Source organism: Chelon labrosus (genome assembly GCF_963514085.1).
Source record: "Chelon labrosus genome assembly, chromosome: 7".
Lineage (NCBI taxonomy): Eukaryota > Metazoa > Chordata > Actinopteri > Mugiliformes > Mugilidae > Chelon > Chelon labrosus.
The window spans coordinates 30,087,352-30,112,413 of NC_140343.1; the positions used below are offsets into that span (position 1 = coordinate 30,087,352).

At 40.8% G+C, this 25,062-nt stretch overlaps 1 protein-coding gene across 2 annotated transcripts in view; it reads right to left on the reverse strand.

The window, feature by feature from the left end:
- LOC311491003 (arf-GAP with coiled-coil, ANK repeat and PH domain-containing protein 2-like) overlaps positions 1–25,062 on the reverse strand; it is a 70,614-nt gene that overhangs the window by 25,503 nt on the left and 20,049 nt on the right. Inside the window, exons 1-7 of one of the 2 annotated variants that reach the window (XM_084548835.1) lie at positions 23,693–24,531; positions 21,233–21,352; positions 20,633–20,686; positions 16,250–16,308; positions 14,710–14,893; positions 6,482–6,526; positions 6,310–6,405 (exon numbers count right to left, since the gene is read on the reverse strand). In XM_084548835.1, coding sequence (XP_084404961.1) covers positions 6,310–6,405; positions 6,482–6,526; positions 14,710–14,893; positions 16,250–16,308; positions 20,633–20,686; positions 21,233–21,352; positions 23,693–23,860 — 726 coding nt within the window. In that variant the 5' untranslated portion in view covers positions 23,861–24,531. Of the gene's footprint in view, positions 1–6,309; positions 6,406–6,481; positions 6,527–14,709; positions 14,894–16,249; positions 16,309–20,632; positions 20,687–21,232; positions 21,353–23,692; positions 24,532–25,062 lie in introns of those variants that run through there. The other variant, XM_084548836.1, reaches the window with a different exon arrangement.

Below are 25,062 nucleotides of genomic sequence, written 5' to 3' on the forward strand. Positions count from 1 at the left end.
TCAGTTTTGGGTAAGCAAACCTTTTTTTTTTTTTTAACCTCTGGCTGTTCAGTATTTACCTTTGTACCATTTCAAGCTATTCATTAGACTTGCACGACTTGAATTCCAATAAATAACTGGAAAAATTAGGGTGTTCTAAAACTTTTGACCGGTAGTGTATCTTGTGTGTGCGCAAGTGTGCGCGTGTGTGGGCGCGCGTGTGTGTGTACTGATGCTTCTTTATTTCCCCTTCCAATCTTGAGCGTAAAAATGATTTGCACAAATTAACAACTTTTCCACAGGGCAGATGAAAACAAGACATGCTTTCTTTTCTAAACTGAATGGATGGTGCTGCAAAGGTTTCATCATGTGTGAAATTGGATGGGAGATGTCCAACTCTCCTTGTTCGCGTGAGTAAATAGCATGTAAAAATGAAAACAAAGCATCTTTTGAGCAGAGATAAAGCAGTAAATTTTGAAAAAGACGACTTCAGTTAAGTGCAGGAGGTCACAGGGCAATGCAGCAAATGGGTCAGGGGGGTTGTCAATTTGTGTGGTTTTGAGGATGTAAGATGTTTTTTTTCTTTTAATTAATAACTAATTCACATATTATTTTCATCATTACCTTTATAAAATCAAAAGTAGATTACAGGTTTGTCTAGAAGTCATCTAACCAACCTATCACTCTTTATTATGTGACTGTAAGGGTGGAAATACTAAATGGACACCAAAGAACTATCGGCATCAAAGGCCAAATGTGATGTCGCCTCACGTATCTGAATCAATTGCACATTCTTCTTTGCATCATGAAACTTGGTTGTTTCTTTTACAGAATTTGAGCTGCTTTCTGTTTCTGTGGAGACGGAATTTGAGGGAGCCTTGTCTTTTGTTTTATTTAGAGAGGAAATGGGTGGACGGGAGAGTGGTACACTGATAACATCAGATGGGAAATGTTTTTCCCTTCTGCCCCATAACAACTACTTCAACCGGGTTCATGCTGTCTGCCTGCTTCTATCTGTATCTGAAAAGGCAGGTGTGTGTGCGCAGCACTCCACATATTTTGTGACTCCCCTTACCTTTAGCATCTTATCTGTCCTACTGTGCAGCCCCCATTGACGATGTCAGCAGAGACAACTGTTTCATTCTGCTTCTGTCACTTACATACTAGTGCACTTTGCTTAGATCACTCTTGAAATGTAACTACGATGACACGCTGTATTAATAACGGAAAAGTTCCAAACATCCCTCTGAATGAATATATTCATTGAACTCACATGTTCAATGAATATATTCTGATGTGATGTGTCACGGAAAGATAAAATCAGCAAAATATATTATGGTATATAGAGAAGTAGGCTTACTCTTTCCACTAGTACCAGTGGCAGAAGAAAAAACAGACTTGACATGAATCCTTGCAAGTTAACAAACTATTTCAAATGGAACATCAATAATTTTTAAATAACAACAAGTAATTTGATCCTCAATAATACAGTTTTTCCCTCAGTTAAATCTCTGTGAATGAGTTATGGCACTGGTATATCGATAACAGTTCATAACAGTTACACCATTACCAAAAAAAAAAGTAATCTAAAACCCTTCAGTTTTCTGTATTTACCAATCTTCATGTTTCATTCTGAGCACTGTCTTTTTCATCATTTACCTCTGTAAAGTTTGCTGGGGGATTTTAATTTTTTTGTTTTTGTCTTCCGTTCCTAAGCAAACCTAATCACACAGAATAACATGCAACTCCCCTCTGCCTTACACTGTACTGTACATCTCCCTTTTTCATTATTTCTTTTCAGCAAATCTAAATTAAGGAACAGTCTAAGCTCATAAAGCACTGATGGCAAGTGTTCCCAAACTTGATAATTTTCTCACTGGTTACAGGCATTGAGTAATATTATCAAACCTGTTGACAGCTCCTCCATACATCCCTGCACAGCCTCTCCACTTTCTTCAGCTTCATGATGGAGAGGATAAAAGATATAATACTCCTGTTGCTTCTTCCCACCACGTGGCCTCTGATCTTCCACTCTTTTTGGTTTTGCAATGCTTCAAATTCAGTGTGACAGGCTTATAATCCACAGCCTAGTTAGACTCCCGTTGCTTAAAACCAACTCTATAGCTTGGTTTCGATCCTCTTCAAGGGCAAGTTTGTAAAACTGTCCTCTTTAACTCTCTTCCTTTTTCCTCACAATCCTTGCTTGTCTCTCCTGCAGTCTTCTGAGCAGTGCAGCCACAGGCTGAAAGTCCATGCCTTTCCATTCTGCCTCAGTTACATGTTCCCTGTTATCCCTTCCTAAAATCTGAGTTTCAAAGTGGGTCCTGTCTTCCCCCTCTCTTTTAGCTTTTCTTTTTTTCTTGTCAATGCTGAGATATCAACGTCAGACGGTCCCAACTTCAACTCCTCACTCTATGGTTACACTTCTTTCTTCCTTGGTATAGAATGCACCTCTCGTCTTTTCATACAGCTGTTCTACCGCTTCAGCCTCAAAGCTGACAGTTTATATTGCACAACCATGAGCACCATTCTCAGCTTTCTTTCCTGCCTTTGCTCAGCTGGCTGATGGTGGGAAAACCCTTTTCCAGCCCTCCTACTGCTTTCTTCCGCATTCCTGCCGACTGCAACAGCAGCTACATCATGATAATCATCTTAAAGTCACATCCAGGCTGTGCTCTGGCTCAGAGGGAAGGCTTTGCTTATCAAAGGATGCACACAGACACACAACCACAGCTAAAAATTCTGTTGCCAACAAGATAGGCCTACATTGTTGAGATAAAAACGTAAACACGTTGTGTGAGTGGGGTTGTTGGGAGGTGAAGGCAGAGGATCTAACAGTAGATGCCCTTGTGGTTGAGCAATCACCCTTATTTTCATGTCACCGTAGATTACCAACAGACATTGTGGACACATGACACTAAAATGGCAGCTAACAACAAAGCCTGAGTGAGAATGGAGAAAGCACATTGCACTTGTCAGATTGAACCATTCAACCATATATGTCCAAAATAAAACACCATCCAAAAGTTTTAATTTAGCATCATTACCTGAGACAATCACATGACACCCTGAACAAGGATGTTGCTAAAATAATCAAACAAAATTGTGTTTACTCATGACGATACACCGTTTTATAAACCTAGCAAACAGTAATCCCACTGCCCTTCTGAAAGTAGCATTGAGTTTACTGTATTTACCAACAACACTGCACTGGTGACGTACAATGCACAACATATCCAAGTATTAAATCAAAAGAAATCTGCTAAACCTGGAGCAAAAGAACTGAGGTTTAAAGGAGAAATTAAACACACATGTGTTGGTACAAACTATATTAAAAAAAACAGACAGAAGGATTCAGGCTTTAGTCTGTTGGTCCAGCGAACAACTAGCTTGTCTGACTGAAATGATTTCTCCTCAATGTAGCTGTCCTCCAAAAAATGCTCACTGCACACCCTGGCATTGGTTCCCATCGGAGTGCTCTTTCTCTTCAGTGCTGCTAGCCAGCACATCAGTTCTCCGCTTCTGGGACAGTTTATAAAAACACACTATAGCCCTATTCGCATGGGGCCAGTTTTACCTGGGGACCACCGGTAATTTGTAATAATAGTGGAGGTCGTCTGTCATCTTAATCCCGTGCGAATCGGCCATGTCCGTGATTTGTAAAGTAAAAATTACACCGCAAATAACCTACTCTATTTCACGTAACACAGGGGTCCTGTGATAATACTAATCCAGTGCGAATCAGCATCCCTGTGATTCTGGGGTGTGTTTTTACTTTTTCATGACCTTTGTTTGATTTGTGGCTTTTTTTTCTGGCTCTCGTCATTTAAGAATTATGAAGGATGTGTTGTAAATCAAAGTTTGGACAGATGTTAGGGTACAACGTCAGGAAGTCTGACCCATTCACCCATTTAGACGGATGAAATCATTAAATCAAGCATTAATGTGTTCATCGACAAAGGTGGAGCTGATTTAAATACTGACAGGTCGTTCGTAATTTCTTTCCCGGAATCAATAGTCTCATCATGTTTTATTTTTAAAAATATTTTTTTTTTATTATCAATTAGAAATCGCGAAGTCAAAAAGTGTAAAATGTCCTCCGACATGCAGTGGAATGAAGCGGAAAGTAGCAGAGACATAAATATGCATAGTAAATTAGAGTGAAACACAGAGTTTGCTTATCCCGTGCGAATGCGCCACATGAAACACAGACGTAGGGGGGTCGTTTCTGAATCACATGACATCCCCAGGTAAAACTAGTCCTGTGCGAATAGGGCTTATTTTGCCCTCGGCTTTAATCCTGTAAAATTCATTACTACATCCAGGGGCAATGCATTAATGACCTCTCTTTTGTCATCTGATGTCCTGTTTCTCTTCTGTCTCCATCTTTCACTGTCTTTTGCCATCAGTGTTTCACGATCTTTATATTTCACTGTGTTTTTGAATAAATGTAGCGGTCACTATCTGACAATCTACTATCAACTATCTTCCACTTTGTCTATCCCTGTCCTCTCTCTGTCACTGTCTACTATCGGAATCGGGACATAGTACGGCAAGATAAAAAACATAACAGCTAAAAAAAACATACAACAGCGGTATTATTTTTTTCTTTATATGCCAACGTCATATGTGTTATATATTGTTGATAAACTGTTGATAAGAACGGAACTCCATTCATCAAATGCTGTTTATTTGACTGAGTGCTTCACTTCCCCCCTATAACAGCCTTTATTCATTCATTCATCTTCTGTAACTGCTGGAGCCTATCCCAGCTGTCATTGGGCGAGAGGCGGGGTACACCCTGGACAGGTCGCCAGTCAATCACAGGGCTAACACAGAGAGACAGACAACCATTCACACTCACATTCACACCTACGGCCAATTTAGAATGACCAATGAACCTAGCCAGCATGTCGGACGGTGGGAGGAAGCTGGAGTACCTGGAGAGAACCCACGCAGACACAGGGAGAACACGCAAACTCCACACAGAAAGGCCCAGTCGGCCCATGTTGGGACCTTCTCTCTGTGAGGCATCAGTGCTAACCACCTCGCCACTGTGCCGCCCTATAACAGCCTTTATTATAACATAAAAAAATAATAATGGATGAAAAAATGCCCTTTAATATATTTCATTTCTGGGTAATATAAGGACATGACATTATTACTTAAACACAGCCCTATTACATTGTTTCACTGTATGCATTACTGTAAACACTGACTAGTTGTTTCTTTGTTTTTAACACCTTAACATTCCTGTGATTTGTGTGTAAAACATCTAAAAAGGCATACCCAAAGTAAATTTAACGTTATTCTTGAATGATTGCCATGCCTGGTTTTGGCCTCTTTTGAAAGTTCCTCTCTCCAACAGTCAGAAGTGCTATTGCCTATTTTTTTTCCCCCAGTAATATTTGCCTTCAAAATAACTCGAGCTTGGTGGTGTGGAGTGGAAAACACAATGGGACCAAGGCTTGAAATCTTACCTATTCCCATTTCAAATTTCACAATAATATTACAAAAAAAGTATATTACACAGTTTTTTCTAAGGATAGCACCAGGCATGCCAATAGTGTGCCAAAATTGTGCCATTTGGAGACCCATGGGCTCTAATGAAAGGTTACACTTAGACACCTAGTGTTTCTGTGTCATAATTACATAACAATATGGACACACCAGCACACAGGTATAAATGCTTTCAACGGAGTAACCCTCTGTGCCGTAGCTACACACATTGAGTGCCATGGTGCTATAAGTGCACGCGACTGGTCGTTCCGAGAAGACACTGTAAACAGTCATCTATTGGTTCAAAAGAGGTGTCAATCAAAAGTTCAGATTTCAGAGCTGTTTTGATGAGAATGTGGAAAATATACAGCTTCCAACAGAGATTGTGAAAGTTTGCTGCAGCGTACATTGTGTTACTATAGATCAAAGGCTTGGTGTGGACTAACTATTTTACTGGACATTTACTGGCTCCTGGAATACTCTGAGGCTCAATAGATGAGTCGTATAAATTTTTGCAACTGGTCTGACATAAGTGTCTACTGAGCCTGCAGTTACGTTTCTATCCTGAAATGGTATGCATTATTCTAATCTCAAGAAATTAAGCTTTCCAACAGTGCATACCATGTATTGGCACACTGATAGGGGGCTGACTTAATCCCCGGTTTATATGTGAAAATAGCAGACGGGCCGCAGGCGGATCGTCAGAATGTCAAAGGGTTAATTTACCTGTTGCTTTTGTGAAGGTGTGTGAGTTTTGTCAGATTTTTAGATTTGTATACAGTCACAGATTTAAAAATAAAAACAAAATATAGTATATAGAGTATCCTGTACCTGTCCTCCCAGCTGTTTCATAAGAGGTTGCAGTTCACTGAAGAGGTCATAACCTTGGTGGAAGAATGTCAGATGGGCGTACATGAAGGACAGCATCTATGAAGAAGAAAGCGAATAACAGCAAGCAGGAATGATGTGCAGTTAATTTGACACAACAATGAAGAAAACTTACTGATTTCAGGATTTCTGATCTTCTTTTGGACTGCAGTACATTTATCTGCAATTAACAAAAGCAAAACCTATATGAGACAAGAGAAACAAACAAACTAAATTCTAAATGGACAAATGTTTGATAGAAAGATGCATAGAAAGATAGAGTTAAGAGAGTGGAAGAAACAAACATTACAAAAAGACTTAAAAGGAATATGAGACAGAAGGCAAAAAGAGATGAAACTAAAATAAAAGCTGCACTCAGAAAAGGTCAAGTCATGGTAAGATGGCAAGCATGAAATGAGTAGCACTGAAGTTGAAAAATCACCGTATATCCCCATGGACTACTAAATAGTGGTGCATGGCAGCGGCACCAGGGGGAGCCATGTGTCTCATATTTATCCCACAGAAACAGCTGAAGTCTGTTTCACCAATTATCCTCACTTCCCTGCAGCCTCCTGTCTCTCTGTCTCCTTATGTATGTTTAGGAGATTGCCTATTGCCCGAACAAATGCTATAGCATGGCTCACGTGGCCTGGGAGGTTATCATAACTTGAAATTGCTGAATAAAGATACATTATGTTGGATTAAAAATACAGATATTTATACTCGCAAGCTTCAGTTTACTAAAAGGAACCAGAATCAGAATCAGAATCAGCTTTAATGGCCAAGTATGTGCACATACAAGGAATTTGACTCCGGCAACTTTGCCCTCTTGTACAGAAACAACTTAAATAAGTGAAAGAAACATAAAATAAAATAAAACAAAATAACTCTCAATCTGTACACATAAAATATAGGATAAGAGCAGATATATACACCAAACCAGGGTTTTGTACAGTGACTATATACAATAGTGCAGAGTTATGGTTTATTGTTCATGTGAATAGTCTCACACTCTGTGACTGCTCAGAGTTCATCAGAGTGACAGCCCGGGGGAAGAAACTGTCCTTGTGGCGGGTGGTTTTGGCGTACAGTGCTCTGTAACGCCGGCCTGAGGGGAGAAGTCTGAACAGATTGTGACCAGGGTGTGAGGGGTCTGTGGAGATTTGACTGGCCCGCTTCCTGACCCTGGACCGGTACAGGTCCTGGATGGAGGGAAGGTCGGTACCAATGATTCTCTCTGCAGACCTGACTGTTCTCTGCAGTCTGTCCCTGTCATGCCTGGTGGCGGATCCAAACCAGACAGTGATGGACGTAGTCAGGACAGACTGGACTATTGCAGTGTAAAAGATGATCAGCAGCTCCTGAGGCAGGTTGAACTTCCTGAGCTGACGCAGAAAGTACAGCCTCTGCTGGGCCTTCTTCCTTACAGATTCCATGTGGGAGGTCCACTTCAGGTCCCGTGAAATTGTGGACCCTATGAACCTGAATGAGTCTACTGTAGGGACTGTCCTGTTGAGGATTGTGAGAGGAGGGGTTGATGGGGGTCTCTTCCTGAAGTCCACTGTCATCTCCACAGTTTTGAGCGGGGTTAGCTCCAGGTGGTTCTGACTGCACCAGTGGACCAGCTGTTCCACTTCCCTTCTGTATGTAGACTCGTCGCCGTCCCAGATGAGTCCAATGATGGTGGTGTCATCTGCAAACTTCAGGAGTTTCACAGAAGGGTCCCTTGAGGTGCAGTCAGTAGCGTAAATGGGGAAGAGCAGTGAGGAGAGAACGCATCCCTGGGGGGCGCCAGTGCTGAGGGACCGGGTGCTGGATGTGAAGTTACCCAGTTTTACCCAGTTTAACCAATAACTGCTGTGCTTAATGATGCATTCGGCTAAAAGCGAAGGTAAGACAGCTTCTAAATTAATGTTAACCTGAGTCTAGTGGTCAAAAAAGGGTACATAGGATGAAAATATCATGTTTTGCACTTTTTCTACATTTAGTAGTGTGTGTGACATGTATGCCAGCTCAGAAAAGCTGATAAAAAGCCATGCAGTCAGTTTGTTGAGAGTGGTCTGAGAGTGACAATGTGTCCTGCAGCGAACCGTTTCAAATTTGACTCATTTGTAACGTAACTAGCTCGCTCTGCCCTGTCAGTCAGTGGTCCCTACACGGCTTCAGACAGCCTCCTTCATTCAAATACACAGGTAGCCACGATGCTAGCGAAGCCAAGCCACATTTTGTTTCAGCAAGCATTGGATACACATCAACAATGAAGCCGTCCTGACATATAAGTTGCTCTGTGCTTGGCTGCAAAGGCTCACAAGCTTGCAGTTGTGTTCAAAACACTTTTCCCCTGACTGTTTTACCAACTGGGGCCAATACGACTTTACTTTTCATAAAACAATGTGAGATTAACAGTCCAGAGTATCGTTTCCTACCGTTATCTGTATCCTATATGAATTTCTGTTATCAATCTTATTATCGATCAGATCTTCTTAGAAAGACATTTTCACAGCGGACTTTCCAGGAAAATCTTGATATTGTGAGGAAAGGCCGCCTAATCCTGCAGCTAGCTAGCCTGTCCCAGCTGGGGAAAGGCTGTGCCCGGCACTTTCAGGTCAGCAACTTCGGGTTAGTTAGTTAGTTGTTAGTGGCTGTAGAGTGTGTTGAGCGAGTGAGAGCTGCACGTTAGAAGTGTCAGACTGGGGTCGCCGGGATAGCTCAGTGGGTAGAGCTGGCGACCCATGTGCCGAGGCTGAGTCCTTGCTGCAGCAGCCCAGGGTTCGAGTCCGACCTGTGGCTCTTTGCTGCGTGTTATCCCCTCTCTCTCTGCCCCCCTTTCCTGTCTATCTTCAGCTGTCTCTATAATAAAGGCAACAAAAAAGCCCCCCCCCCAAAAAAAAACTCCTTTATAAAAAAAAAAAAGAAGTGTCAGACTGATGGTGTTTATGGCGTTGGTGTGGAATATGGCCGATAGTAGCCTGTGTTCAAGCCTCAGTTACCTTGCAGAAAAGACTCTGCATCTTCCTTTGTATGAGACGCTACAACATACACTGCCTGGCCGAAAAAAAAAGTCGCCACCAAAAAAAAAAGGTCATTGGACCGCTTTTAGCTTTGATTATGGCACACATTCGCTGTGGCATTGTTTTGATTAGCTTCTGCATGTCACAAGATTTATTTCCATCCAGTGTTGCATTCATTGTTCACCAAGATCTTGTATTGATGATGGGAGATTCTGACCACTGCAGCACATCCTAAAGATTGTCACTGGGGTTAAGGTCTGGACTCTGTGGTGGCCAATCCATGTGTGACAATGATGTCTCATGGTCCGTGAACCACTCTTTCACAATTTGAGCCCCATGAATCCTGGCAATGTCATCTTGGAATATGCCCGTGCCATCAGAGAAGAAAAAATCCATTCATGGAATAACTTGGTCATTCAGTATATTCAGCTGACCTCATTCTTTGGACACATAATGTTGCTGAACCTAGACCGAGCAACTGCAGCAACCCCAGATTATAGCACTACCCCCACAGGCTTGTACAGTAGGCACTAGGCATGATGGGTGCATCCCTTCATCTGCCTCTCTTCTTACCCTGATGCCCCCATCACTCTAGAACAGGGTAAATCTGGACTCATCAGACCACATGACCTTCTTCCATTGCTCCAGAGTCCAATCTTTATGCTCCCTAGCAAATTAAAGCCTTTTTTTCCAGTTAGCCTCACTGATTAGCAGTTTTCTTAAGGCTACAGAGCTGTTCAGTCCCACTCCCTTGAGTTCCCTTCTCATCATACGTGTGAAAATGCTCTTACTTTCACTATTAAACATAGCCCTGAGTTCTACTGTTGTTTTTCTTTGATTTGATTTTACCGAAAATCAAGGTTTTTTTTCGACCACATTTCTTCCTCGAAGACAATGGTCCCCCACTATCCTTCCAGTTTTTAATAATGCGTTGAACAGTTCTTAACCAGGCATGTCAATGATTTGACCCTTCTCTAACAGACTAACATCTTTCCCACGACCACAGGATGTGTATTTCGACATGGTTGTTTAAGAAATGAGAAGCTACTCATTGCATCAGTTGGGGTTAAATAACTTGTTGCCAGCTGAAAGATAATCACCCATGCAGTAATTATCAAACAGGGGGCTCGTACCTCTTTGGTTAGTTAAATCCAGGTGGCTTTTTTTTTTTTTTGGCCAGGCAGTGTATATGTTTTGGTCAAGAATATAGATTTCATTGGGTGGAAGATTGTGATGGGTTTAGAAGAATTGTTGGCACTATTGTTCACACTGTGCTGTACCACTATGTGAAAATTCTTCTTTCTGTAAAATCTAAATAAAAAGAGACAAAAAAGAATATAGATTTCATGAGGGGTCCATGCAAACAAAGTTGCAGGATCAGTATTGATTTTGCGCGATTTTTCTTCTTCTTATTATTAGGGATCCATGCAAATGAAGTTGCAGGTTCCAATACACATGCCTGCAGCTAGGTGGCGCTATAATAAGCCAATTCACGTTTTGCCTCATATCTCGAGAACCGTGTGCTGTAGAAACAAAATTCTTTCTCCCTCTGATTCCTTAGATAGCACTGGTTCTAATGAACCAATGGACTAGGCCACGCCCATTTCTGCCTGCCATTTTTTCCGCCATTTTGAAAAAATTGCACCTCAAAGCAAAATCAACTCCTCCTAGCACGTTCATCCAGTTCTCACCAAACTTGGCATGTATCATTTATGGACAAACATAATGAAAAGTTCTCAAAAGAACTTTAGCAAGGTTATTGATTACAAAGTTAATGGCTAATTAATTTTTATGGCGTGGCACAGTACAACTCCAAAGCTAATATTTTGTTAAGTATATAGCCTAACTTAATAAAACTTCAGATCATTGATAATAATATGATTCTGTACAAGCACCCCTACTTTTGTGATTCTTGGTCCTAGGGGGCGCTACAAAAGCAACATTTCCATATCTCAAAAACTGCAATAACTAACTTGATGAAATTGGCATACACAATCTGTAACATATTGTGTAGACGACCATCAAGTTGCGTGACATTACATCAACAGGGGGCGCTATAGGTGACATGGAAACATTTCAACTTAGCAACCCTCATTATAATATGCTTGCGTACAATCATGGCAAGTTTCATGAAATTCGGGCTGTAGGAGGCGCTACAACGACTACATGTTTATATCCAGTGGTGGACAGTAACGAAGTAAATTTACTTGAGTACTGTACTTAAGTACAGTTTTTGAGTATCTGTACTTTACTTGAGTATTATTTTGGGGGGATACTTTTACTTTCACTCCACTACATTTGAAGGACAAATATTGTACTTTTTACTCCACTACATTTCTGATGATGCTCTCGTTACTCGCTACTTTTGAGCTTACGTCAGCTGATTATTTTTTTCATTTTTTTTTCAAAATTCTGAGAAAATAAACTGTTTCTGCTGATTCACATATGGTTTGTCTTAGTCGTGTTGTCGTACCTGTACGTCATGCCATACAATCCATACAATGGAGGAAGAAACTGGAGAAACACCTGGAGAAACTCCCACCGAGCACCCGTGGCCTTATCTCAAACCCACGTTTGAGATTTTTGCCACAAAAAGTGATTTGTTTCAGTTTAAATGTTTGTTGTGCTTACCGCGACCAAATTATATCACGGCCTACAAGAACTCGTCTTCCAACCTGAAAAAGCACGTCGCGGTATGTAAAGTAGCTACTGACGTTAGCTAGCTTAATGTTTGTTAAATTGCTGATGAACATTTTAAACGTAATTGTATGAGCTTGTAGTGAGTGAGTGTGTGTGTGAGAGAGAGAGAGAGAGAGAGAGACTGGGTGGGTGCGCGCGCGTACGTTAGTGATGTGTGTCTTTGATGTGGGTTATCTGGCTCATGTTTGGCTGTGATGCATGATATAAGTAAAGTAAACTAGCCAATAAGTTGTTTATCCGTCAATATAAGTTATTGTACTGCCTATTTAACTGAAGATTTTCAGTTCATATTTTCTATCTTTTTTTTATGTAGAGAAAGCATGGATGTCAGATGCAAAAATATACTGAACTGACCGCAGCTGACCTGCAAGAGAAAGAGTGAGGCTGTGGATTGTAGAGTGGATTGTATAATGACAATAAAGCTACTTTCCTTTCCTGTATTTCCTGAGATACTTTTTAAATACTTTTACTTAAGTATTTTTTTAAGCAAATACTTTAGTACTTTACTTAAGTAATATTTTGACTAAGCTACTTTTACTTGTATTGGAGTAATATTTGACAAGGAGTATCTGTACTTTTACTCAAGTAGTGAAGGTGTGTACTCTGTCCACCTCTGTTTATATCTCACAAACCACCAGTTACCTTGCTTGAAATTTGACAATAATAATCTGTGGATGACTCCTTAGAAGCCCACCAAGTTTGGTGCAATACGGTCTATAGGGGGCGGTAACTGTGATTTATGCCTCTGCGTCCCACTCGGGGACGACTTGGCCACGGCATGGACCAAAAATCTCTTTTAAATCTTTTTGTGGGCAGCAATAATTTCATGGTCGCAGGTTGTGAGGCCATTTTCTGTAGCAACACAAACAACATCTGGATTAACACCTCTAGTCAATGGTTATTTAAGTGGCACACTGCAATGTGGTGTCAACACAACAGCCACAAGCAAACTGTCCGAGCAAGTAGTCGCATAATTCGTTGTCAAATTGTGGTAATTCCATGCAAGTAGGAGCTGCATTTACTGCAGAACATATTTTTCATTTTACTTCAATTACATCATGTTTTTTTCTGGACTCCACAGTCAGTGAGGCAAACCCTGAAGTTTAAAATTTTATGATCCTGCTCTATGTGGCACATATTGGTAAAAGAGAAAAGGTCCATTCCTAAAATGACATGAATTTAAGTCTGGCTTACAGCCTTTCTCATATATGTCCAACTCCCTCTACCATGTTGTATGTCACTATAAACTGTGCACTGTATAATTAGGCAAAAATGCCACAAAAACAATGCCCAAAGAATAAAAAAATAAAGTTATAAAATATGTCAAATGTCTCATATGTTACCTACAAGCAAAGCTGCAGAAGTTCAGTGCATTTGTTGAAAATGCTGACAGTGTTACTTGAATGTGAAACTTTGAAGGAGACCGATTTAAATCAGCTGAGCTAGCTGCTAGCTTATAGATTTCCTATGAGCACATAAAAAGGCAAGATGAAAACTCAACTAATGTCTCACAGCCCGGCCTCATTTATTAGAGTCAGTGGAGAAGACCAACAAACCATTATTGAAACCTTCTGGGTCTCTATACCCCAGCTAATTGTGAGGCAAAGCATGCTGAGGTATTCAATGATACATGAACACATTCCAATGTGAAAGGTCAGAGTACAAGACAGTTTTTTGGTTAAAAAAAATAAAGTTTTGTCACCTCACATCCATTATACACAGATCATTTTTTGCAATCAAGCATCCAATAAGACAACATAAGATAATGAACTGCTTACATCTGCCTAGTTTTTTCTTGAGATGCCGGCCACCATGGACTAGCATTAGTGGAGTACTTCTAGATCTGTAGGTTTTTTGTACTAAACAACTGTTAAGTTCTTCTACTGGACGCTTCCTCCTCTCGGTAACTTCCTCTTCTGTATAATTTTAAATGACTCTGCCTAAAAATATGAATTACTTCACTTTTAAAGAACTTCAGCTAACTTTGGGGAGTGAAGGGAAGGAGAGCCGATGTAAGTAATGGTGAGAGATGATTTTGGGAGGAATAGGAAAAACAAAACACAAGCACAACGTTGTTTGAGCCGTGCAAAAATATTTCTGATTCGTTATGAGACCATGGCGGAGTAAATTAGACCCTTGTGATCCGCCATAGAATTTACAATGTATGGGAAACCCTGATGTCTTCTATGTGTGCACCAGCTGTTGTAAAATTTATCTATTGCAAGTGCTTATAAAATTAATATGCCACTCCTTACTATTAGGTCTTAGCAAATATTTACTTCAGATGTAGTATAATCAAACACAGCTGTGGTTCATTCTTCACTGTGCTACATTAGCATTTTAAACTCGATGCAGCTTAATATCTGCACTGGTCTATAACCAAATAAATGGTGGCTCAAAAAATTTCCAACATGAAAGCAGGAAGCTTTTTATAAGTTTCTGCGGTTAAGGCTGCATGTCAGCAATCTATTGCTCATTGTCTCATTTTTATCACTTTCTGGAACACACTGCAGTTGGAAAGTTCTGCCCTAAAACAAGACTGTTTCATTTTTGATGACTGCAAGTAGTGTAAAAAGTTTTCATTTCTGCAACAATAAAAAATGAACCGACAGCTTAAATGTATTACAATATTCATTCATAAGAGTTGTAGTACCTGTAAGACGTAGTCAAGGACAATATGCCGGAAACACTTGCGTGTGGCAGTGAGGATGTTGGTGGCCTCCTCCACCTCATGCTGCTTGTTGCGGGGAGCTTGAGCATTTTTGATAAGCGCTGCCTCCTTTTCCTCGCTCACTTTGTCAAATTGTTTCTTGGCTTCTTTGAATTTACGTAGGTCACTGGAAAGGAAGAAAAGGCAGAGAGAGAAACAGGTTTATTATTATAAACTAGGGATACCACAATTCTCAGTATAATATTGAAGAGTTCGGTACACCATCCACGGTTTAACTCGTTTGCTAATGGAAGTATTTTCATTTTTACATCTACAAGACATAGTATCCATGATTTATATTTTTTTTCTGGGGGACGTTGCCAATACTGGTGTCAGATTTTACACATTACTTCAACATGGCAGTGAAGATAGGCAGTAATATGAATAAGCACTTGGAAATCTGCAGTGTGCAGACATTTTGGCTTCTGCATTGAGTATAATTGCGAGGAAGAGAAACGGTAAACAAAAAACGTTTGCGAACATTGTTTTATATGTGTTGCTAACACACTACTAGTATACTACAAGTATGGAATACCAAAATACCAGCAACTACCCCCCAACTTTATTGTTGCATCCCTAACATAAATACAATAATATCAGTCCTAATTAGGTACATAGGCAAATTATGGGGGTATATAACTGGGGAAATTAAGTCAGGAGCCACTTGCTGAGGCCTGAAACACAAACAGCGCTTTTTTTTTTTTTTTTTTTAACCTTTGCAGGTTTTCACAAACGAAGGACAACAAGCACAAATGGACAGCAGGAACACACAAAGGTTAAAGGTGATTTCATGAATCTTGGTTCCGGGGGCATCCATTTTGTCTAAACTACTTGACCCTGCTATTGAGAAAGTCTTCTAATTCTATGACTCACATTTGTTCTATCGTGCTTTTGGCCTGTGTGAGATGAAGTCATATTTAAGTGCTACAACATGCTGAGAAATTGTGAGAACTGCAGCACGCTGACGGCATAGATACGGCGTAGGGGGTTACGCCATCGAAACCATCATTATTACCTGTGCGCTGGTGAGTTCATATCGTTATGTAATTGTACCAATGAAACACTAGACAGCGACTGGTCAGGTGTGTTGAGTTTCACTCTGTGAAAAAGTAGCGAGTGGAACTGAGAAGCTCATGTTGGAACTGAAGTTTATAAATGTGGACCAACAGTTAGTTTCACTAAAATCACTGCAACACAGAACATAGAGACATCTGTGTAGATGAAGTGAATGAGCCGGATCACAGGGAAAACTTTCTGCACTTGCCCAGCTGCTGAGTCACGTGAACAAGGACCAATCACAGGCGTTAAGGCGTGGAGGTTTGATAAGAGATTTGTAACAGAAAGATATGAGGTTCACGTTTAAACAGAAATACTATTCAGCCTCCAGCTTCTATACTAAAATCTAAATTAAAGCCATGCTTTGAAGGTGCAAGTTTAACAGATGTATAATGATTTTATTCATCTCTAACAAAATAATACTCACTCTTTGATAAACGTTTGAAGCTGGGTCTTGATTGATCGCTGGGCTTGATCGAATAATATCTGTGAAGAAAGACAAATGATTACGTATTTGGAAAAAATAGTAAGACAATTCAAGCATTAAACCATTTTAAGGATTTTGACTAAGAAAAAAAAAGCTGATAAATATACTTCCTTTTCAAGGCACAGCATAATTTGCAAGTATTCAGTGTCTCTGTTGAGCAGGATTTTTGTCAAGATCACAGGGTGCAATTAAGCAGCTAAATTTACACAAACAAGCTGACTTCGTAAACTCCCCGCAAAAAGACATAAACACGAGAAATGACGTGATTCGCTTATTGCGGCTTGAGTCATACCCTCATTAACCTGCATGCTTCCTTAAAAAAATACTAAGCAAAAAGCCACACAAACTAAATAAGGCTTCAATGCAATTTTATAGTCATACTAGACAATATAGGCAGTGTGCTGGGAGAGGCTACCAGTGACAAACAGAGTGAGCGCTGTGAGAGGATCATGTGCTGAAAGATCGCTGAGTGGCAAAAACCCTTGCAGCAGTCAGCTGATATGACCACAGTCTCCATGACGGATGAGTAACAGTCGAAGGCCTGTGGCTGCTGGGGACTAGTCTAATAAGCCAATAGGAGAACTTGGGGAAGAAAGACTGCTGTTGAGTCATTATAGTCTGCCCACACTGCAACTCTTAAACTAGTCAACAGGACATACAATATCTAATCTTCACTAACCGATTTAAATACCGATACCAGATAGTTTATAAATTCTCCCCTGGGATCAATACAGTCTCATCACATAGAATGTGCCACACGAAACACAGGCGTAGGGAGGGTTCTAAATCACATGACTTCCCCAGGTGTCTCGTCAAAGCCAGTCACTGAAATGGTTTTAATGTAAAACTTTGTCCTCATTTCATTCATTGTTTTTAAAATGTGGTTCACAATAAAAATCTAGAGCTACTGTACAACTAACCAGCAAGGGAAATTTTGTCTCTTTGGAGTGCTCTTGTAACATCAGTCCCTTCCTGTGCTTCTTGACCCTGACATTTTAATTTGCAAACAATGTAGTCTGCTTTATCTGCGCTTTAATGCCGCCACCCTAGCTACTCTTGCCATCCAGCAACAAGACGTTCATGCAGCTGCAGAAAATAACCTGGGTAATGCTCTCTTCATTGAAACTTGGGGAGATGGGTCTCATTAAGTGAAACCTGGAAGAAAAAAATAATTAACTAGAAGATGATCGCAGGTAATCATAAAGGGGTCCATGCCGTGCCGAAGTCGTCCCCGTGCCGAAGTCGTCCCCGAGCAGGACACAGAGGCATAAGTCACCAGTAGCGCCCCCTATAGACCGTACTGCACGAAACTTTGTGGGCTTGTAAGGAGTCATCCACAGATTATTACTGTCAATTTTCAAGCAGTTTACTGTGTTGGTTTGTGAAATATAAAAATGCAGTCGTTGTAGCGCCCCCTACAGCCCGAATGTCACGAAACTTGGCATGATTGTACGCAAGCATATTACAATGACGGTCGCTAAATTTCATAAAGTCATATGAAATGTTTCCATGTCACCTGTAGCGCCCCCTGTAGACATAATGTCACGCAACTTGATGGGCGTCTACACAATATGTTACAGATTGTGTATGCCAAATTTCATGAAGTAACCTATTGCAGGTTTTGAGATATTGAAATGTTGCTTTTGTAGCGCCCCCTAGAGACTAAGGGTCACAAAAGTTGGTGTGCTTGTACAGAATCATATTATTATCAATGATAAGAAGTTTGATTATATACTTCACAAAATATGAGTTTTGGAGTTATACTGTGCCACGCTGTAAAAATGAATTAGCCATTAACTTTACATTATCTTTGTCCATAAATTACGCATGCCAAGTTTAGTGATGAACAGATGAACAGGCTAGGAGGAGCTGATTTTGCTTTGAGGTGCAATTTTTTCAAAATGGTGGGAAAAAAATGGCAGGCGGAAATGGACGTGCAACTTTGTTTGCATGGACCCCTAAAAAACAAACAAAACAACAACAAAAACAACCACGATTCCCTCAATTCAAAGGTGATGCAATGTACCCCGCAAATACACCGCAATGTAACTTATTGAGGCTTTGAATGGTTTCTTGTGCTCTAGCTGTCAAGACAATGACAAACACATCATAAACTAGATGATCGCAAGCGATTATAAAGGGGTCCATGCCATGGCAAAGTCACCCCTGAGTAAGACGCAGAGGCATATGTGGGTCGGACGTGGTCTGAAAGGAGGCAAAGTGTCTGCGGAGGAATCCTTTGGCTGACATCAGAGGTTGCGCTAGACTTTTTCATTGTCTGTCATTTTGACTGACAGGGTCATAAAAATCCCGTCATAATCTATTTTTACCCGTCACTTTAATTTTTTAAAATGATAATAATGCAATTCAATAGCATTTCATTCATCATTAATTCATCTTCTATACCCGCTTATTCCTGTTAAGGGTCGCGGGGGTCTGCTGGAGCCTATCCCAGCTGTCATCGGGCAAGAGGTGGGGGTACACCCTGGACAGGTCGCACGGCTAACACAGAGACAGACCACCATGCACACTCACACTCACACCTACAGCCAATTTAGAATCACCAATTAACCTAATGAGCATGTCTTTGGACGGTGGGAGGAAGCTGGAGTACCCGTAGAGAACCCACGCAGACACAGGGAGAACATGCAAACTCCCCACAGAAAGGCCCAGCCGGCAGTATATTTATCAGTATATGACAGTATTGACTTTAAATGGTAGGGGGAAAAAAAGTTTGGGCTACCGACATGTCTTGTCCGTACTCAGACTGGGACTGCTAGCGCTAACAGCTCTTAGACCAGGGCTATTCAATTGATTGAGAATTGGGGCCAGCTCATGAAACTGAGGCAAACTAAGGGGCCAGAGAATAAAAGTAATCACGGTAACAAATAAAGAAATTACAACAACATACTGAAGGAGTCAAGTGTATTCTATTTTGTAAATGCAGAACAACATATGCACAAAGGGTTGCCAACTCCCTGAAAAATAAATAAGGGACACCTAGTTGGCAGGGCCAATATTTTTAATACAAAATAACAAAATTAACAGAATAAATATCATTCTTAAACAGAAACCTCTCCTGCTTAACTTAAAACTGTATAAATTAATATAAAACAATAGAAAGCAGAACATTCCTCCACAACTACTGAACAAATTTCTTTTGAAAGTAGAGAGAGATATTTTGTCTTGTTAGCCAACCTTCGTGCTTGAAAGAAAGAAGTCAGAGCGGTCAGAGCCAGGCGTATATACAGTCAGCGCTCAGAGCGTTGCACTCATGCACGAACTGCGAACGGTGACTTTGATTGGTCATGTGCAATCCCTCAAAATATAGGTCCGACTTAAACGTGTGCATACCATCTCCTACTGCACGAGAGAATGTACAATTAGCCATAGTCATGGGCTGTATTAGACTATCCATATGTAATAACAACACTACACTGTAAGGGCCGGGGGCCGCCAATTGAATAGCCCGGTCTTAGACGGTACCTTAGGGTTGAAGTGCTTCGGTGGTATGCAAAGTTTGCAAACTCTTTTATTTTGCACAATTTCCACAAAAATTCATCAGTCCTAGCAACGTGCTTTCATCCGATTCCTCCATTTTGGTAGCCGTTAGCCACATAGACATAGACATATATACATATATATTGTTTATATGTCTATGGTTAGCCGAGCTCTGACGTGTGCGTCAGTATAATCGGTGTACCTGTACAAGGAAATCGTGCACTGATAAAAGTTCTGCGATGTTTGGAATGCAAACTGCGATTAGAGATTTATTCTAACAAATAGTTTCCAACACTCCACCACATGGGAAGCTGGGAAAAAAATTTATGAGACTGTAACCGCGCTGTGGACTTGTTTGCTGGAAAAAAGTTTTTGTTTAGTTTTTTATGTATAAAGGCATAAATACATCCCAAAGTTTTGCTGACATCTCAATCGTGGTTAAATGAAAAAAGACAATGGGATTCTTTTTCATTTAACCCAATGAGGTTTAGTTTAATCACTTTTATGGAGGCAAAGGCAGGCACGTTTTCACGCACACTTTGCATCACATTTTATTCACCTGGAAGCTGCTTCTTAGAGCCACTTTATGCACATTCAAACACAAAAGGACAATTTCAGGGTAAGCCTCTAAAAACTATTCTTCCTCTCACTGATGTGTCTCCACTGTCTAGTCTGCTGTTCTCTTTCCCAGCAATAAATATAAGCTCTGACAGTTAAAGAGCTGTTCTGGACCATCAGCCCATCTGGGTTTTGTCATCACTCAGCTGTCAAATTGAAAAAATAATGACAACACATCCGGTTTCACAAGCAGTGACAGCATACCGTGTGGTAGTTGATCATCTCCTGCAGGCTCTCTGCAAACTTTGTGAGACTGGACTGTGAAGAGAAAAGGAGGGCAGACATGAAGGCAAGTAGAGAGAGAATGTGTCCATGTACTCTTATAATAATAAAAGCTGTGAGTAATGACAGCTAGGCCTACTTGAAAACAAAGTTACACATATGAGATGGGATCAGTCCACAGACACTTCAGGTATAGCTAAAAGTTGGGTAGCTAGGAAACAATTGCACTTTGGGAAAGAAATCTTTGGTCAAGTAATTCTCTCCAAATACATGCAGTGGTGAACTTCAAACCCTTAGGGAGAGGCAGTGAACAAAATACACAAAGGCAGAGAGGAAGTGCTTGCCCAGGCATGCAGAATTCATATGAGAAAACAAAACATCTGGCCACTGCAAGACCCAATGGACAGTACGAGGTTGTACTAACACTCATTTTTAACTCTGATTAGTTTGGTAACAGCAACAAGGATAAAACATTTTGCTCAATACAGAAAACAATGTAGTGTCTGCAAACTAGAGAGGAAGGACTGTAAAGAAACTGAAGATTTTTATAGATCAGATCAAACAAGATTATTTTGTGTGTACCTCAATGACCTCATCTTTGGTAGACTGCTGGGCAAGCTCCCGGATCCCGCTGACAAACTGCTTGTTGGCTGCATTGTAGGCTTTTCCTGCATCAATCATCCCAATACATAACTTCACCAACTAGAGAAAGAAGGAAGCAAAAGTAAATATTTAGAAGGGAAATGTGAGGAATTAAGAAATGCATTAGGAAAGGACGCTTCAGTGAATAGAATCTGTAACCAATGATTGTCATTTCATTATAACTAAAACTGCTAAGGTTTACTGCAAACAATAGAATTGGTGTAACCTGGAGATGGAGAGCTAACACTCAAATACAGGATGCTTGGTGTTTCTTGGCAATTAACAACAGCCCCCTTTTTCCCTTCTGACTCACTGCGGGTAAAGAGATTTCCAGGTTACATAAGCTCACAACAAACTCTGGCCATTCTCCATCTGCTTAGAGCAGCTAAATACCTCTACTAAAAAAGCAATTCTAAGTAACTTCATTCAATGATTAGCAAGTGAAAAATCATTAAATAAATAGGTAAAAGTGAGAAAGCAAAGGGTAACTTTAAAAGTAAAATATTTAGGATTTTTTTGTCATCAAACTACTTCTGCAGTGGGAGCACCATTTGGTTTTTATACCATTTTTGGTAAGGCAACACAATTTAAATTCAATTAATACAACCCCCTCTGTGGATCAGACTTGTTCCAGTGCATCCCACAGATACTTCATCAGTTTGGGATCTAGGGAATTTGGAGGACTGGTCAACACCCCAACATCCTGCTGGGGATGGCTGCAGCCATCACGGAGTGTCATTGCTATGGGGTGGAGGTGCCTGGTCTGGTCTAGGTGGGTGGGACATCCAAACAAATGAAATGTTTCTCCAGCAGAACATTGCATTGTCACAAGATGGTCCATGCTATGGTCATGTTATGTCTGATCGGTGTATATTGCCAAATAAGCAATAAGCTCAGTTACGCTGGTAACTGAGCTTATTTGGTGACATTCCTGGAAAAAAAGCTCTACTAATTTACTTCTAATATAATCTCTAAAAACAGATATGAGGATATGAATGCAAAATTAGAAGTTGTCATCGGGTTATTGCAGATGGATTCAGAAATTGCTGCTAATGCTACTGCTGGCACTTCACATTGAAGAAATGTTCACAAGAACATGAGTTTTGTCAGAAACCTTAGCGCTTGCTGAAATATGCATCTACAAAAATGGACAATGGTCATATTAGGCATTCAGAAGATGAGTTTGAAATACTGCAGAGAGTAATGGACGAAGACGGAGCAGCCACAGAGAGACGTTAGATGAAAAACTGCAGGAGACATGCTGCACACCTCCAACATCTCAGCAAAGTAACCAACTCCATTCACACCTTCACAGGCTCATGTCATGTGCAGAATAAAATCAAATCACAGTTGTCCACAAATTGACGGATGAAAGGCCAATAGTGCCAATTACTGTGAGATTTCTTTATTAAATTTTCAATAGTTTGTTACCTGTAACACTGAACCACATTTGTTGTTGCCACCAGTAACTACGTGTCACAAAACCAACTGGAACTTAAATGTTAGAGATGTGATGTAATTTACATAGTGTTAAAAGTTCATTTACTTTTAAATTAACGGGCTTTGCCTGTACTGGTCAGGAAGTTACTGTAGGAAGCTCCACAAAAAGTTGAACACTGCTCTCTTTAGACAAGACTCCACCAAAGTCAACACGTACACATTCAAAAAATACACACTCTATTACAGCCATAATTACGCACACAACACACACCCACTCTCTAGCAGATCCTTCCTCTCCACAGCAAGAAGGGAAGTGAGGCCGAAGTTGAGTCACAGAGGTGGGGTGAGGAGGAGGGTGGGACTCTGTACGACTGTAAGTCCAGGAACAATGAACTGGGTCCTTCCAATCTTGAGGTCTCACTCTCTGCTCGTGAACATACTTACAATTCTGTTTTTTTTGCAGGACAACATACAAATGCCGATTTACACTGTCTGGTTGGCTTAGGTCATATGAACACAAGAGATAAACTGCAATGTAAAACCATGGCACCACTCATAAGAAAGAATCCAAAAGGCAGGAATTATTTACTGTTATTAAACACAAAATTAAACACAGAAAAAAAGATATGTTGAGAAAACAAATCAATATTGCCTGCCATAACCCGACCTGTAGGGTTCAAGGTTCAAGATGTCACATGGATGTCCTCACATGACACCTGGTGAGCATGAGTTTTTAAATAGTTGTTGGAAAGCGCATGTTAACGCACACTTAGTGTATCACTTTTAATAGATTTTACTCTGGACTCTCTTCAAGCCAAGGCTTTTTTGTCCACAGTGACATTAGAGACTATGCAGGCAAGTCTGGCACTGTTTCAGAGAGGCAACATGGCTACTCTCAAACAATGTCAGAGGCTGTTGGGCCTGATGGCCTCCTTGCTGGTGGCCAATCACCTCAGTCACCTTTAGATGAAAGGCTTCAAGCAATGGGTAGTCTCCCTCAGTCGGAATCCTCCCCACCCTTCGTGGGGAGGGCTTCGGCGCACTGAATCCTCCCCACCCTTCGGGTGAGGGCTTCGACGCATTACTCAGTAGCTCTTTGCCAGTGGAAGACTTCCTGGCGTAGGGCATTACTGTAGGGATCGTGTCAGCAAGAAATGATGCCTCTTTGGTATAAACTGTTTGGTTGAGAATTGATGTGGTTAAGGATTCATCATGTCCTGGTGACAGACAAGTCCTCCGTCATAATCTGGAGCAGTGTGCACCTCCAGCCACTAAGGGTAACTCATATTTCAGGCATACTGAATCTCTGCTATCCCAGGAAAACCCGCTGTATGCAGAATGGAGGCTTCACTGCGAGGTGGTGAAGGGACTTCAGCAGTGGTTCGGCATCCATGGACCATTTGACTAAATGGAGAATGCCAAGTGTCCCCTGTTTTTTTCTCTACATGGTCTCTGCATTTATCTGCACGGGGGTGGATGCACTAGCGCACTAGTGGCTGATGACTCTTCTTTATGCTTTTCCCCAAGTGGCCTTCATTCTTCCCTGGCCAGAGTGAGGGACAGAGATTTGTCTCTGATCCTACTAGCCTGTGACTGTGTTATAGGCTGGATGTTACAGCACCAACCATGGCACATTCTGTCCTTGGTGCAAGCTCTCCTCAGAGTGTCGCATACCACTTGTTAAATGTTGCTGGGGTCAGTTTTCTTCTTTACAAGAATGTCTGGCAATCTGGGACACGGACACATTTTGAATGACAAAACTAGCAATTAGAGCTATGCCAGCCTATTTTATAGAGGATCAGTATCAGACTCTGCTGGCATAGATGCCACAGGTGCAAAAACATATTATGGTTGGTGTAATGTGATTTGAGCTTCTGATGAGGTCATGCAGGAGCCATTCCCATAGTTCCCGCAAATTACATAATTTTTAGCTTACAGTAAGATACAAAGAGAATGCATTTATTCATCAACATTATGACTATTCTAACTGACGGAGGCCTAATCTTCAGATTTTAATTCTTTCACCAGCAGTCTGCCTAACCTCAATGCTCTGGAGCTGCCTTTAGTTGCCTGCAACATCAACAAGAAATTCTTACTTCAAAGATTACACACTATCAACATAAGCTCATGATCTTTGTTTATGTTAACTTATACAGAGAGAGCTGCTCTGCATGCTAGCAGATAGCAGTGCTATTAATTATGATTTGAGGATGAGGATGAGGATGTGATGGTGTGAACACACTTGGAATTCAGTAACAACATGATTCAGAGCTGCTTTCTGTGGCAATAGGAGAAACAATGCAAGCACAACATTGTTTGAAACATGCAAA